The sequence below is a fragment of the Nycticebus coucang genome, chromosome 7 (genome assembly GCF_027406575.1).
Source record: "Nycticebus coucang isolate mNycCou1 chromosome 7, mNycCou1.pri, whole genome shotgun sequence".
Lineage (NCBI taxonomy): Eukaryota > Metazoa > Chordata > Mammalia > Primates > Lorisidae > Nycticebus > Nycticebus coucang.
In genome coordinates, this window is record NC_069786.1 from 133,986,070 (window position 1) to 134,001,934 (window position 15,865).

The window sequence follows — 15,865 nt, forward strand, 5'->3', positions numbered from 1 at the left end:
AGGGAAAAGACAGTGGCTTTGTGAGTGAGTGGGTGGCACTCACTGGGTAAGAGTGAGTGCTCTTTCTGTTCCGTGACCTTGAGATGGGACCGGGCATGTCTGTCTGTCTGCTGTTCCCTCAGGTCTCAGACATAGAGTCCAGGATCGCAGCCCTGCGGGCCGCTGGGCTCACCGTGAAGCCATCGGGAAAGCCCCGGAGAAAGTCCAACCTCCCAGTGAGTGTGTGTCCCCAGGACGTCCCCCGGAGCTCAGGTGGCCTGACAGCCAGAGCCTTGGGCCACCACCCCCCTTCCAGCCACTTAGCACACTGTGGCTGCGCTGAGATTCTTGTTGGTATTTGTTGTTGTTTCTGATTGAAGAAAGCCACTTTTGAGACGACCCTGGTCCCCTAATCTGAAACACACACACAATTTAAAACACCGAGATGGTCATACCACATGTGGAAAGGCTCAGTGCTTTGACATCTTACAATGGGTATGACTAGACATTAGATGTGAGGGGACATCTCCAGGGACCTGCCTTCACAACAGAGATCGCAGGCCAACATCCTCTCCTGATTCCATTTGGGAATCTTCAGACAAAACCACCCTCGTGAGGAAATTTGGCAAAAGAATAAAACATATCCTTAGGAGAGTCCCAGATAGGGCCACCAGGTAGGACACACAGTGCCCAGGTGAACTTCAATTTCAGATAACAAGTCATTTTCTAGTATAAGTATACCCCCATGTAACATTTGGGATAGACTTATACTAAAAATGTTCTTTGCTGTCTATGTGAAATTCATACTTAACTGGGTGTCCTAAATTTTAATTTTCTAAGTCTGGCAGCCCTAGTGTCAGAGCCCTGGAGTGGCAGGGAGGGGCCAGCGTGCCATGAGCTCTCCCAACCAGGTGATATTAGGAACATCCAGCCTGGCGTCCAGCTGGCCTCTCCGACACTCCACCCTGTGGCTGGAGGTTAAATAAGGCCATGAGAACATGAGCTTTCCCCTTGGCCTCCAGGTACTTCTTCCTCGAGTTGCTGGGAAACTTGGCAAGAGTCCGAAGGATCCGACCGCAGACCCCTCAAAGGAGGTCAAGGTGTGTGTTATCCCATCCTCTCCCCAAGGGCTGCATGAGGAGGAGTCACCAAACTTCCCAGAAGCTGGAGAGTCCATGGAGCGGCAGCGCTGAGCTGTCCGCACTGAGGGCAGGGCCGCTCCCACAGCTGGTCTGTCCAGGAGTGTGTGCTGGGATGGGTATGGGTGGCAGTGGTTGGTGGAGGGACCCAAGAGAAGCCAGCATGGGAGAAAAAAAGTGAAACGGGGCCAAGGAGGCCCCAAGCAGGCATCAGGCAGGAAGCAAACCCAAGCAGGCTGACTTTGGCTCAGTCCGGGAGCTCTAGATGCAGTGTAGGCCATACTCAGAGTTGTCCACTCAGAGGCCAGGCAGCTGGGCATCCCTCAGTCATGGGCAGGGGCCGGGCCCTGGCAACTCACATTCCCAGGCACTGCTGCCTCACCCTGTGTAGACACGGGGGCTCCAGTGGCCTGTCACCTTCCTCTGTCTGGAGAGCTGGAAGGTGTCAGCACACAGAGGCCCATGCACAGGAAAATGGCGCAGGCACATGGGAAGAATGACAGGACACTCCCAGATGGGACACACAGAGGCAGGAACCATCCTGGGATGGAGGAGACCTGTGTTGGCAGGTGCCACTGCAGCACCCAGGAGGGGTGGGTGTCAGTACCAGGTCCTGCTGCAGCCCAGTCCCCCCTGGACGCCAGAACAAACATCTGGCCACTTCTCTTCAGAACAACATTGGATAAGGCTTCTTATTACAAACTGTATTGTTTTAAGATCCATCATTCCATTTTCTGTTTACAAAACCCAGCAAGTAGGCAGTGCTCTCAACCCTGGTCATGCTGATGAACAAACTGATACTCGAGGGAGTGGTCATGCTTGATCACACAGATTAGGAAGGGACCGCGGGGCTCAGCCCAGGCCCCTGACCCTGACATCTGTGCTCTCCACTGGGCCGTGGCGCTTCCTACTTTGTCCTGGGCAGCCCGGCCCTGAAGGCCTCTGCAACTGCCTGAACAGCCACAAAACGAGACAGGCAAAATCCCAGGGGACCAAACATGGGGAAGAATCTCTAGGGGAACTGGGCTGTGGCTCCTTCCACCCCCAAAAAAGGCCAGAGAAAGAATTCCTTATCACATTGCAGTGAGGTGACCAGCTGCAGTACAGAGAGGTGTAGGGAGCTGGGAAGTGTATTAGAAGAGATTAACCTGCCAATATCCCTGTCAAGAGGGTAATGGGCCCATTGAACAGGGGAGGAGACTGAGGTCAGAGAGGATGCGTTTGCTAGTTGTCTGCATCACACAGTGGTAAAGGCTGGCACTGGCATTTGAACCCAGACCTGTGGGGCAGAAATACCTGCCTCCTCCCCATAACGCCCAAAATCAGCAGTTCCCCCAAAGCTGAGCATCCCTTATATTCAGGCACTGGTGCTTGATGTACTGAAAACATGCATTTCAGTATTGTCAAAAGTTCAAATATTGCCAGAGAACAGAAGGCAGTGGACCCAGTTAATTATTAATAGCAAAAGCAATAAGATATCGAAAATTAGCTGGCAGAGTTTCTGAACATTGCAATAATTTGATGACGCCTGGAGATATTCTCTTTCTTCCAGGCAATAGCTGTGTCCTCTCTTCCAAGGAGAAAGCTCACTAATTCCCCTAAAAATGAAGGTAAGAGCCACCTGATTTCCTCACCCCCTTGGACCTGGGAAATGACCAGTGGGGTTCTGTGAATTTCATTGTCATCATGGAACACCTCGTGTCCTGACTCCTGCACCCCTCGGGCCACCCTCAGTGCCCGAGGAGTTAGTGTTCTAAACAACAGGAATTTGATGCTTTAAGCTTACAAAGCTGGTGGCAGTGGTGATGGTGGTGGGAGTGTCGCCACCCTTCTCCATATAAATTGTCCTAATGCAATACATGTTTCCTGGCCCTCTCAAGGCTTTGGTGGTGACCCCCAGGAAATCATTTAGCCAGGAAATCATTTAGCCTCTCAAGGCTTTGGTGGTGACCAGGACATCGACTTTGTCCTGGACAAATGAGATGTGAAGCCGACCAGCCCCCCCACACCTGGCCAGGCTGTCAGGGGCTCACTCGTGGCCCGACCACTGCTCACCAGAGGCCAGCAGCTCTTCTCACTGTGCAGAGTCCAGCCCCTCTGCTTGCTGACAGCTGTCTCAGGCCCTCCTGGCACCCCTGTGTCTGAGCTGTGCCTCTTACCCACTTCATTCACACCCTGCCACAGCCCTGGCCCTAGTAGGCAGATCTCTCCGTGTCCCTCCTGCCCTCCCAGGCAGTCCTTGGCTTCCACCTGCCTGCAGAACCATGTGGGGTTTCTCAGCAGGGGCTTGCAGACTCAGACCATTTATTTGTCCACACACTGGAGCCCAGCCTGCCTCCTGCTCCTACCGCCCAGGGGGCACCTTCCTTTCTGTGGGATGACACATGTCTCTAGCAGACGCTGGGTCCAGAACACACCTTGCAAGCCCATCCCTCAGCACCTAGGCCTGGGTCCAGCCTCCTGCCCTGAACACACATGACTCCCCCTGTGCACACCTCTGTCTTGTTTGGGGTAAGTTTGTGATTAACAAATCATCTCCCTTATTCTGTTCCCTAAAGACGATGATTCTTTTGATCGGAAATCAGTGTACCGTGGCTCCCTGACACAGAGAAACCCCAACGGGAGGAAGGGGATGGCCAACCACGTCTTTGCGGTAATGTTCCCTCTCGTTTTCTGAGGATCCCTTAAAATTCCGTGACCTGTAAGATTTACACGTAGGTCTTAAGTCTTCAGAGTAAAGAAAACTGGGAGAAATGAACAACGATTAAAGCCAGAGATTCAAAAAAATAAAGGGCCCAGGGGCTGCACCACCTCTGCCAGAGGCTCCCTCCTTCAGAATCCCTTTCCAGGAGGGACTTGAAAATCTAAATGCCTTGAAACAAGAATAATGCCCTCTCAGGCTTTAGAGCTTTAGACTTCCCTCCTTACACCCCGTGGGTGAGGGCCACTGTCACCCACCCAAATTCATAGCTGGGGATCAGGCAAGTTAAGTTAAAAATCCTAGGGTGGGGGGATGGCACCTGTGGCTCAGCAGGTAGGGCACCGGCCCCATATGCCAAAGGTGGTGGGTTCAAACCCAGCCCCGGCCAAACTGCAACAAAAAAATAGCCGGGTGTTGTGGTGGGTGCCTGTAGTCCCAGCTACTTGGGAGGCTGAGGCAAGAGAATCGCCTAAGCCCAAGGATTTGGAGGTTGCTGTGAGCCGTGTGATGCCACAGCACTCTATTGAGGGCAATAAGGTGAGACTCTGTCTCTACAAAAAAAAAAAAAAATCCCAGGGTGGGATTTAGTCCCAGGGTGACTAAAGCTTTGACAAACACAAGCATTTGGCTAATGTGTCTGTGTGTGCACGGGGCTGTGTGCATATCCATGCATTTGTCTGTGCATCTGTTCCTGTGTGCACACCCGTATGTATGTGTGTGCACACCCATATGTGTTGTATGGGTGTGCACAACCATGTGAGCTAAGTTTGCATCTATCCGTGTATATATTCCTTTGTACCTGCCATGTGTCTAGTACATGCCTGTACATGTGTGTGCACGCTCATGCGTCCACGTGCACACCCATCTGTGCGTGCTTATGTGTGTGTGCGTGTCTGTGCTTCGCAGAAACCCGTGATGGCGCACCAGCACTAATGGGGGAGGTTCAGGGCAGAGCAGCAGGGCAGCCCTGTGCCGTTTGCCCCCACCCTGGCCACCGTGTCCCTCATTGGTTCTGCACTTCCTGCTATACATGGGCACCTTCCAGCGAGAAACAAGGAGCTCCCACCCCCACCTGCAAGATGACGGCGGACCTCAATTCTTCACCGTTCACCCAGGCTCACCAGCGACTTCCAAGGCCACCCCATCAGACAATGTTGGCTGAACTTTTTGAAGGACGCGGAAGACCTCCTCCACTTCCATCTTGTCCCCCCTTCACTCTTGGCTTTCCTCTGTTGCTTTCATGAATGGAATGGAGAAGAGATGACTCACAAAGGACCAACCGTGTGTATTCTTGACTGTGACTCTTGACTGAGTGTGGGCAGCTGTGGGGGGGGGGGGCGTGATTGGAAATCAGGTATCCAGATGGTCACTGAGCTAACAACCAGCTGAGTAATGAGGGAGGAGTAGACACCCCTGTCCTCCACTCCACAGACACCCCTTCTGCAAGTCCCCTGCAGTCCACAAACCAGAAGTTACACTGCAGCCAAGGGAAGAGAGCTCGTGGGTAGTCACAAGTGAGCATGTGATCGGGGCCCAGAAGCAGATGCAGAGGGCTTGCCGGGAGAGGGAGCTGATGGAGCTCTGGACAGGCAGGGGGAAGGCTTGGGTCCCAGCCCAGCTCTGCCTCTTCACAACATGGATCTGGTGGGACAGAGGACAGAAGTCAAAGCGCTGGGGGGGAGGCAGAGATCAGCCAGCCACTTGCCACTGGTTCCACAGATGATCTCTGAGCGCTCCCCCTCAGACAGCTGGGTCTCAGAGCTATTTCTGGATGTCTGTGTGGCTCGTCTAGTTCTAAGGGGAGCCCACAGGGAGTCTCCAGAGCTGTCTTTGAGCATCACAGCAGTAATCACATCTCACCCTTACTGAGGTTCGCCTCCCACAGGGCCCAGGGGCTGCACCACCTCTGTCAGAGGCAGGGGTGTGGAATGCTACCTCCTTCAGAATCAAACAGGTAGCAGAAACAAGGGTCAGGTCTTGTGTCTTAACCAGGGGTTGACCAAGTTAAGGGTCTCTTGCTTTCTCTGAGTTTGATGTCTCAATCGAATTAAAGCTAAGGGCTTGGCACCTGTAGCTCAGCAGCTAGGGCACCAGCCACATATACCAAAGCTCACGGGTTCAAACCCAGCCCGGGGCTGCCAAACAACAATGACAACTACAACCAAAAAATAGCCAGGCGTTGTGGTGGGTGCCTGTAGTCCCAGCTACTTGGGAGGCTGAGGCAAGAGAATCACTTAAGCCCAAGAGTTTGAGGTTGCTATGAGCTGTGACACTACGGCACTCTACTGAGGGTGACATAGTGAAACTCTGTGTTAATTAAAAAAAAAAAAATTAAAGCTAAGGTTCAAATCCCAAGTGCTTTGCTCGGCACCAGGAACATCTACATCTTCAAGAAACACATGAGCACACATTAACCACTGCTTTTCTGACTCCTTGTAGCATCAAATAAGAAGGTGGAGCCATTTTTATATAATACCCAGCAGGAATTATAAATTCCATTCTTTGAAAGGATTCCTCGGCATTCCTTTCCTAGCAGTTGGCTATTCAGAGGTGTCCTCTATGAAGCTACACATGACAGGTCAGAGCCCACTGAGGCAGTGTGAACGGAGCAGTGCTGAAGCTGCTCTTGGTTTCCAGCCAAAGATTGAAGAAGTCAGGGGTTTCTCTGTGACTCCAGATGGAGATAGAGACAGGATTTAAAAGATTTCTCTGAAGTCTTATCCAATGTGTCCAACACGTTTCAGTCCTGCCCCCACTTCACCAAGGATTCCTGGCCTCACTGCACATTGTTGGAGCAGAGCACAGTGTGACAGGCTATGTCTCCCAGGTCTCATCAGGGATCAAGCCAGCCATGCATTACAGTTGCAGTGTTTGCCATGATTTCATATCAAGCCATTGCTTCAGTAAGTTCCAAGGACTTTCACTTTCCAGCAACTCTCTCCAGAACAACCTGCTTTCCTGGGGGCCAAATAATCTATCCCCAAAGGCGAGATGGGATTGTCCCATGCTGGGCTTCTGAGACCCCAGCTCCTGCACTCAGCATGTGGGTAGAACCTAGTAATCTTTACTCACACTTTGAGTGCCTCCTATCCCCAGAGTTATTACATACGAAAAATCTGTTTACTTCATTGGGATAAAACAGAAAAGGTAGATATGCAAAAGAAAAGAGATAAACAAAAGAAGTCACAATTATCTACCAACCAGCAAGCACTATGAACCCCCTCCAGACACTCATCACCCAAACATGATGGCCCATCCCAAACGTGACCTCACATGCGCAGCCTCTCAGGAAGGAGCTTGCCACAGAGAGAGGTGTTTTGCATGCTTCTGCTGCCCAGATTCCCCTGAAAACATCCACAGCAAAATCTTCTCATAGGCAGCTTCACTGGTACGTGAACAAACAACTTCTCAGGTACCTCCGTGGCCATGGAGGTAGCTCAACAGCATCCAGGCTTAAGTCCCCAAGGAAGTGGTCATGCTGGGGAAAGGAGTATTTTGCTGCCTCACTGCCAATACTTATAACCATCCTGATGGTTAATTTCACATGTCAATTTGTTTATGCTGTGGGTACCTTGATGTCTGGTGAGACACAGCTGAGATGTTGCTGTGAGGGTATAGTTTAAATGTGATTAATATCTGCATCAGTCAACTGCAAGTAGAGTGGTGACCTGCTGTGAGGTGGGTGGGCCTTACCCAATCAGAAGAAGGGGTTCTGCCCCCAGAAGCCTCCAGACACCAGCTGCAGCATCAACTCTGCCATGCCTCCCTGCAGGACTCAGGCTCGCCAACCCCCACCATCTCATAAGCCAATTTCTGAGCATAAGTCTCTCTGTATCCTCTCTCTGTGTGCTCACACGCGTGCACACACACATACGCACACACCCTATTGATTCTGTTTCTCAACACACACTGCCTATAAAAGAGCCTTGTGTGGTGTCTTGCATGGCACTGTGTTTGAAGCTTGGAAACTGGTGACATGGGAGCCACATGAGAGGGTTGGGGACACCATTTCCTTTGAGCACAAATTCAATGACAAGTCCCAGGGCCACAGCCTCTTGGGGCAGGAAGAGACTGTTCTGCTCTCTCTAAGACCTCAGTTTCCAGATGACTCATCCTTCAAAAACCACTTCGTAATTTACCAAGGTGCAGGCTTTTTTTAATTTGTCGCTAATTTGAGAAGCCATCTGAGTCAGCAACAGCTTTGCAGCTAATGGCATGTCCTCCTGACTCAGGTGGCTTCCTAGCCCCAGGTCCCCTCTTCCCTGTCAGGTAGCGCAGCGTCTTTCTGGGAGTCCGGAAGAATCCTGTGTTCGGGAAACACATTGGGATGTGAGGGCTATCTGGCTGCGACATCTGTCACCCCATTGATCACGAGGGTTGATTCGGCTGATCTGGCTGGCTGGGCGGGTGTCCCCTGCCTCCCTCACTGCTCCATGTGCGTCCCTCCCGAAGCTGCGTGCTCGGTTGAAGAGGATGACCTTCCTCAATAGAGGAGGACCGTCCTTCGGTCAAGGGTATCCGAGTAGCTGCGCTCCCCTGCTAGAACCTCCAAACAAGCTCTCAGGAAGCACACCAGCCAGAGCCAGGGCTCCAGCTTCTTCCAGGAACAAGGACATCAGTTTACTCACACACAGATTTCTGGAGCCCCAGATTAGTTCCCTGGGGCTGCTGTAATGAAGTACCACAAGCTGGGTGGATACAACAGAAATCTACTCTCTCCTAGTTCTAGAGGCTGCACGTCCAAAGTCAGGTGTGAGCAGAGCTGTTCCATCTGAGGGCTCTGAGGGCAGGAGGCCTTCACCTCCTCCAGCTGTTGGGGGCCATCCTGGGAGTCCCCGGCTTGCATCACTCCAATCTCTGCCTCCATCTTCACGAGGCCTTTGCTTTGCTCGTGTAGAGAAGAAAATACAATCTCTTTCCCTCACAGCTTCTCCTGAAAACAAAAGCCAGACTGACAAGAGAAAAAGCAGCAGAGGTTTCTTTACCCAAGTCGTACCCGTCGCAGGGAGAGGCCTCGGAGCCCTGGCGTAGGGGCCTGGCTTACAAACCATTTCAACCAAGGGCCATACATCCTATGTGGTGACAAGAAAAAGAAAAGGCCATTCTGGGCTTCCAAAAGCTGGAAAATGTGGAAAGGTGAATTTATGGGAAGAGTAAAGTCTGCTCAGGGATGCTCTGGCGGCTGCCTGTGAGTAGAGTGTTCTGGGCGTTTTCACCTTCTTCAGCTCAATGCCTCGTGTCGCAGAGAGGAATATTTTGGCTTCCTTCATATGTCTCTGCATGTCTGTCCTCCTCTTAAAAAGACACCAGTCATTGGACTCAGGGGCCACCTTAATCCAGTATCACCACATCGTAACTGGCCACACGCAGAGACCCTGCTTCCACACCAGGTCACATTCTGAGGCTCTAGATGGAATCTATTCCACCCACTAAAAACCAACCCCAATGCAACAAAGCCGTAGCCGTCCACCTTGGTACGGCTGCTGTTTACCGGGCACCTGCTGTGTGCTGCAAAGTTGTTGTGCTAAGGGTGGAAGCCCAAAGCCCTAAACTGGGACCTGCCCCCTAAAGAGTAGGATCCTTCCCCACTCACATGAGGGTTTCTCAGGGGCATCTCTTCTACTGGGGCTCCTTCCATCCAGAAGCAGAAACCCACTCACACCAGCCTGAGGGAAACCCAGCGATCCAGGCTCTGAGGCGGTGCCCCCCCACCGCCTCTCCCACCCTCGTTTTCCCTATGACTGTGACTGCCCCTCGGATCTTTTAGCCGTGGCCCCTCCCAGAAGCCTTTCTGCCCCAACTCTCGGGGACTGTTCTCTGCCAGTGGCCATAGCTCATTGTTCCAGACACCCCAGAGACCAAGAGCAGGGCCCTGTGCATCCTAGGTGCTGGCCAGCCTAGAGGTGGCCATGCCTGGATGAGCAGGGGAACGGGTCACTTTGTCCCATTATATGGCCCAGTGATCCCACATGGTTCTCTGGTTCTCCCATTTTACACAGCAGGTTTCACTCCACAGGGCATGAGGGTGTCACTCCGTAACACACACACTGCGGGGAAGGGGCCATCAAACCTCAGACACCCCCTTAGCGTAAGCATGGCTATTTTAGTGAGGGACCATTTAGAGGAATTGGGCCCAGAAGTCAAATGAACTGAGACAAAGGTCAAATCACACAACAGGGGCCAAGGGGGCAGGGGTGGGGGCTGTCCAGAGGTTGAACCACAGAACAATGGCTAGCCCCCCACACCCGTGTCCAGAATTTTGCAGGGCAATGACTCCTGGAATGCTGTGGAGTGTGGACTTTCCACCCTGGCCAGCAGCCCCTCCCCTGGCTACTCCCCACCCACATTCTTGCTAAACTGATAAGCTTGACAAAGAGGCCTGGAACTGGGAGAGGTCCATCTGCCGCTGGTTCTGACCCCACTTCTGTTCTTTTCCTTAATAAATTCCCCTTTGTCTGTGGACAGGCCTCCTCTTCTTTCCACAAGCTACCACCCCATTTCCAGCCCGCACCCACCACATACCTGTTCCACATAACTTGCCCTCCGGGGCTCTAGACCAGGGGCAGCCTCAGCACTACAGACCAAACCAGCCGCGACCTGTTTTAGTCAGTAAGGATTCATGGGAACGTGGCCACCCCCATTCATCTGCGCGTCCCCGGTGGTTACCTTTGTGCTATAAGGACAGAGTTGACCAGCTGCAGCCAAGACCCTACAGCCCACAAAGCTGGGTGAGCTGACCGTGAGGCCTAGAAGACCTTCCCTACCCTGACTGAGCCAGGACAGAACCTGCAGAGGCCAGGCGTGGCCTGCAGGGGTGTGGAGCAGTCCCAGCCTCCCCCTGCACCCTGCTCCTGCGCCCGGCCCCCACACCACCCCTTGCTGCCCCCTCAGCTCCCACCCCTCCCCACAGGACTCCAGACAGCCCTGTCCGCACTCAGGCTCCTTCAGAGAACAGGAAACGGAAGTTCTGCTCCTCTTTTTAAAGGTTAGTAAAACCGTGATACCAAAGCAGAACCAAGAGAGTGTGAGACAGAAAATAGAGGCAACATAAAGGCATCAATATACACACGATCTAGGTGTTTATGACTCAATAAAAGAAAAAGAAAGAAAATAGAAGCAACGGATTACCATACCTATGCATATATTCTAAATAAAGTATCAGTGAAACAAATGCAGGAATGTATCAAAAATCTAATGTATCTTAACCAAGTAAGGTTCACCCTCACAGAGACCAGGATTTTTAATGTGACGGAAATATACCTATTATCATGGTCCGGTGCATTAAGGGTATATGAGATGCCCCGGATCGCATCAGCCAAACCTGGAAAGCTCACGACAGCCAATCGAGAGTTTAGCAAAGCAGGGCCCCAGGGCGTGGCAGCCAGTGCTTTTGTCCCCAGGTACCAATGGCCTCTGTGGGGGGGGGGGGGCGGCACCTTCCCCAGACAGGGGACTTCTTACACTGGTTCCAGTTCACACTCACCGCAAACTCAAGAGGCCGCGTAATGTCCTGGACGAAATACTGACCAACCAAGGCTGGACCAAGAGGGCCTGGCTCTGCCTGTCCTGAGATCCACGCCCAGTTACAGAGGGATGGGCAGACCTCCCAACCTCCCACCCCCGGAATCCCTCTCTGCAGGATCCATTTCTCCAAGAGCACTGAGGCCACGTGCAGCCCCAGGTTCTGCAGGGTCATTGCTAGAACAGTATAGCCCACATGCACGTGCCTCGCAGCACCCAGCCACCAAAGTGCTCCTGTGGGTTCCAACGCCTCTCACGGACATCCTCGGCCACCACACAGGGGGTCAGCGGACAGTGCCTGCTCACCCCACCCCTGCCGCCTCCCGCTGTTGAAACCCCAAAGTGGCAAGATGACAACACATTCACAGCACTGGGAGCAAGCTACTCTGCTGAGAGGGTGGGGTTCACTACACCCCTACACACGCTACACAGCACACACTGATATACATGCAGCACACACTACACACTGCACACACACATACGACACTCACAGTACACACCACACACACTGATATACATACAGCACACACTACACACCACACACACACACAACACAGTACACACCACACACACTCATATACATACAGCACACACTACACACCACACACACACACACACATACGACACTCGCAGTAGACACCACACACATACAATATACACAGTACATAGCACACACACAACATATAACACACCACACACACATAACATACCCACTACACATCACACACGTGTAACACACAGAACCCATATACCACACACATACCATATACACAACACACACAGCACACAAAAAACAGTACACACGACACGATGAGACAAGATGGCTGACTGAAGCCAGCTTTCCACAGAGGCTCCCGTCCAGAAGGAGAGTTAAAGGACAAAAATTCAGCAAGTAACCTGGTGGATTTGAGCTGCACTAAGAGAGAAGGTTGTAGAACGCACGTCAACCCCACTGAGGCGAGCTACGACCACAAGGATACAAACAAAAGGTACAAAATCCATCACCAAGAAGACGGGAGTCCCCTCCCCCATGAGAACGGCTCAGAGTGCCCCACAAACAACCGGTCAGAGTTCAAAGGTCCTCCCACTACACTCCACGGGAGAGATCCTCTAAAAACTGGACCTCCTCCCCTACTAGGGTGCCATGGCATCCTCCTGCCAGGCATAAAACTGTATAAACTGTATATAGTCTCTACCTGGAATTCTGAACTCCCAGCACTCCCCTTTGCTCACACTGGGGTCTGGAGGCCAGTCCCAGTCGGTGGGCGGAGAGGGGACTGCACCGGAGTGGCAGTTCCCTGAGGCACAGTGCAGCAGCCGTCTTTTGGTGACAATACGGCCAGGCATAAAACTGTGTAAAGCTCTGTGTGTTCTCTGCCGGCAACCCCAGGCTCCCAGCACTCCCCGCACTCCCCTCTGCTGTCGCTCCAAGGTCTGGAGGCCTGTCCCTCAGGGGTCCAGACTCTTGGGCAATTGCTCGAGGGGTGTAGACAGTGCTGGGCTGCAGCCTGTCAGTGCAGACTCTGGGGTACGGGAGAGGAGGAGGGGAGCTACACCGGAATGGCTGTTGCCTGAGCCATAAAGCAGCAGCCCTCTTTTGCTAGCAATATGGCTCACTACTGAATATTCTGAAACCACACCCTCTGTCTCCCTGGGCAACCAGAAACTCTGAGTTTGCCTGAGGCAACTCCAACTTGCAAACCAGGGAAACTCCCAGGGTGGGGCTGACCCAGAGGTCCGCTTTACTAAACCTACACACCTGGCCCTCAGGGGATCGTCAGCCTATAGACAATACAAGAGGAAAGACAAGCTGATTTGGAGCTCAATTCAGCTTCTCTTCTGCAGGGGAACCGCAGATTTGTTCTGTTCTGTTCTGTCAGTAACATTAATCAGGGGTGAGACTGGACCTGAGTGAAAACCCCTCAACCTTCATCTAGCGCCCGAGGTTGTCAGGCCGCACCTCCTCCTGCTGGAAAGAGGCAGAGCGCAGCGGCCTGGCAGACTTCCTTGTGATTCAGGCAGGTACAAACTCTTGGAGTACCGTTCACTATAGGCAACTGGGTCAGCCACCTGCAGGGCTATCACTGACAGGATGTGAAGTGGTGCAAGGTGGGGAAGGAGGCAGCAACCTTCCCAGACTGATTTATTGGCTGGGTGGCTTCTCCTGACTCCACGCAGCACTGGAGCAAGCCACACCAGAGTAGTCACCAGACCCCTGTGATCCAGTTCCCAGAGACCTCTTAAACTCTCTCACCCGAGATAGGTGCAGACTGAGACAATTTATTTGGACCTTTTTGAACTGAACCAATCGCCTGAGGACAAATCAGGTGGTGCCCTGGGTGCACGGTGGTAGGAAGGTTTGATTTTTCCTTTCCAATTGTTTGCCGGTGGGGGGTGGGGTGAATTAATTGCTGATATTTCTCCACAGCTGAGACTTCAATCCAAAGTATCTGTTTCACTAGGGTGGAACAGAAACCAGCTGAAAACAAGACAGAACCACTTAGCCCCACCACACCAGACAGGGCCCCAGTTTCTCAGGCCACAACACTGTACAGGCCCTCAACAAAGCCCCAGGGGAAAAAATCAGAGGGAGTAAAACAACCATGGGGTGGAATCAGCGGAAAAACTCTGGTAACATGAATAACCAGAATAGATCAACCCCCCCAAGGAAAGATATGGCAGATGCAATTGACGATCCCATTCATAAACAACTGGCTGAGATGTCAGAAATCGAATTCAGAATTTGGATTGCAGTCAAGATTAACAAAGTGGAATTAGGAATTCGAGGAGAAATTCAAAAGTTGTCTCAAGAATTTAACGAATTTAAAGACAAAACCACCAAAGACTTAGACACACTGAAGCAAGAATTTGCAGCCCTCAAAGATATGAAAAATACAGTAGAATCCCTCAGCGACAGAATGGAGCAAGCAGAAGAAAGTATTTCTGACATCGAAGATAAAGCCTTTGAACGCTCCCAAACTCTCAAAGAGGAAGAGAAATGGAGAGCAAAAATGGATCATTCTCTCCGAGAGCTCTGGGATAATTCGAAGAAGGCGAATATCCAAATCATAGGGGTTCCAGAAACAGATGAAGTGGCCTCCCTGGGCACAGAGGCCCTTCTGCATGAAATTATGAAAGAGAATTTTCCAAACATTCCTAGAGATTCTGAAATTCAGATAGCGGACAGCTTCAGAACCCCAGCACTACTCAACCCCAATAAGACATCCCCCAGGCATATCATAGTTAACTTCACTAAAGTTAATATGAAGAAGAAAATCCTCAAAGCTGCCAGGAGAAATAAAACCATTACCTTCAAAGGCAAGAATATTAGAATGACTGCAGATCTCTCTGCTGAAACTTTTCAAGCTAGAAGAGGGTGGTCACCGACTTTTAATCTCCTAAAGCAAAATAACTTTCAACCCCGGATCTTGTATCCAGCTAAACTGAATTTCATTTATGATGGAGAAATTAAATACTTTAATGACATTCATATGTTGAAGAAATTTGCATTAAAAACCAGCTCTTCAGGATATTCTCAGACCTATCCTCCATAATAAGCAACACAATCCTATACCACAAAAGTAAACTCACTCAGAAACTTCGGATCAAACTCCAATTTCCACACTGGCAAAAGGATTAAAAATGCCCACTGGACTTTTGAAAAACTCAATACCCAAAACTTCACCAGACTTATCAATATTCTCCATTAATGTGAACGGCTTAAACTGTCCTCTAAAGAGGCATAGGTTAGCTGATTGGATACAAAAACTCAGGCCAGATATTTGTTGCATACAAGAGTCACGTCTTAACTTAAAAGACAAATACAGACTCAGGGTGAAAGGATGGTCATCCATATTTCGGGCAAATGGTAATTAGAAAAAAGCAGGTGTTGCAATTTTATTTGCAGATACAATAGGCTTTAAACCAACAAAAGTAAGGAAGGACAAGAATGGTCACTTCATATTTGTTAAGGGTAATACTCAATATGATGAGATCTCAATTATTAATATCTATGCACCCAACCAGAATGCACCTCAATTTATAAGAGAAACTCTAACAGACATGAGCAACTTGATTTCCTCCAGCTCCATAATTGTTGGAGATTTCAACACTCCTTTGGCAGTGTTGGATCGATCCTCCAACATGAAGCTGAGCAATATTATATTTAAACCTAACCATCCAACATTTGGATTTAGCAGACATCTACAGAACATTTCATCCCAACAAAACTGAATACACATACTTCTCATCAGCCCATGGAACTTACTCCAAAATCGATCACATCTTAGGTCACAAGTCTAACCTCAGTAAATTTAAAGGAACAGAAATTCCATGCATCATCTCGGACCACCATGGAATAAAACTTGAACTGAGTAACAACAGGAATCTGCATACTCATACAAAAACATGGAAGTTAAATAACCTTACGCTGAATGATAGCTGGGTCAGAGATGAGATTAAGAAAGAAATCACCAATTTTTTGGAACAAAACAACAATGAAGACACAAACTATCAGAACCTCTGG

General features: G+C 50.7%; 1 protein-coding gene across 3 annotated transcripts in view; it reads left to right on the plus strand.

The window, feature by feature from the left end:
* MLPH (melanophilin) overlaps positions 1 to 9,995 on the plus strand; it is a 49,737-nt gene extending 39,742 nt beyond the window's left edge. For all 3 annotated transcript variants that reach the window (XM_053597180.1, XM_053597182.1, XM_053597181.1), the window contains 5 exons: positions 123 to 215; positions 1,002 to 1,079; positions 2,671 to 2,728; positions 3,677 to 3,771; positions 4,726 to 9,995. In XM_053597180.1, coding sequence (XP_053453155.1) covers positions 123 to 215; positions 1,002 to 1,079; positions 2,671 to 2,728; positions 3,677 to 3,771; positions 4,726 to 4,752 — 351 coding nt within the window. In that variant the 3' untranslated portion in view covers positions 4,753 to 9,995. The remainder of the gene's footprint in view (positions 1 to 122; positions 216 to 1,001; positions 1,080 to 2,670; positions 2,729 to 3,676; positions 3,772 to 4,725) is intronic.
* Positions 9,996 to 15,865: the final 5,870 nt, after the last annotated feature.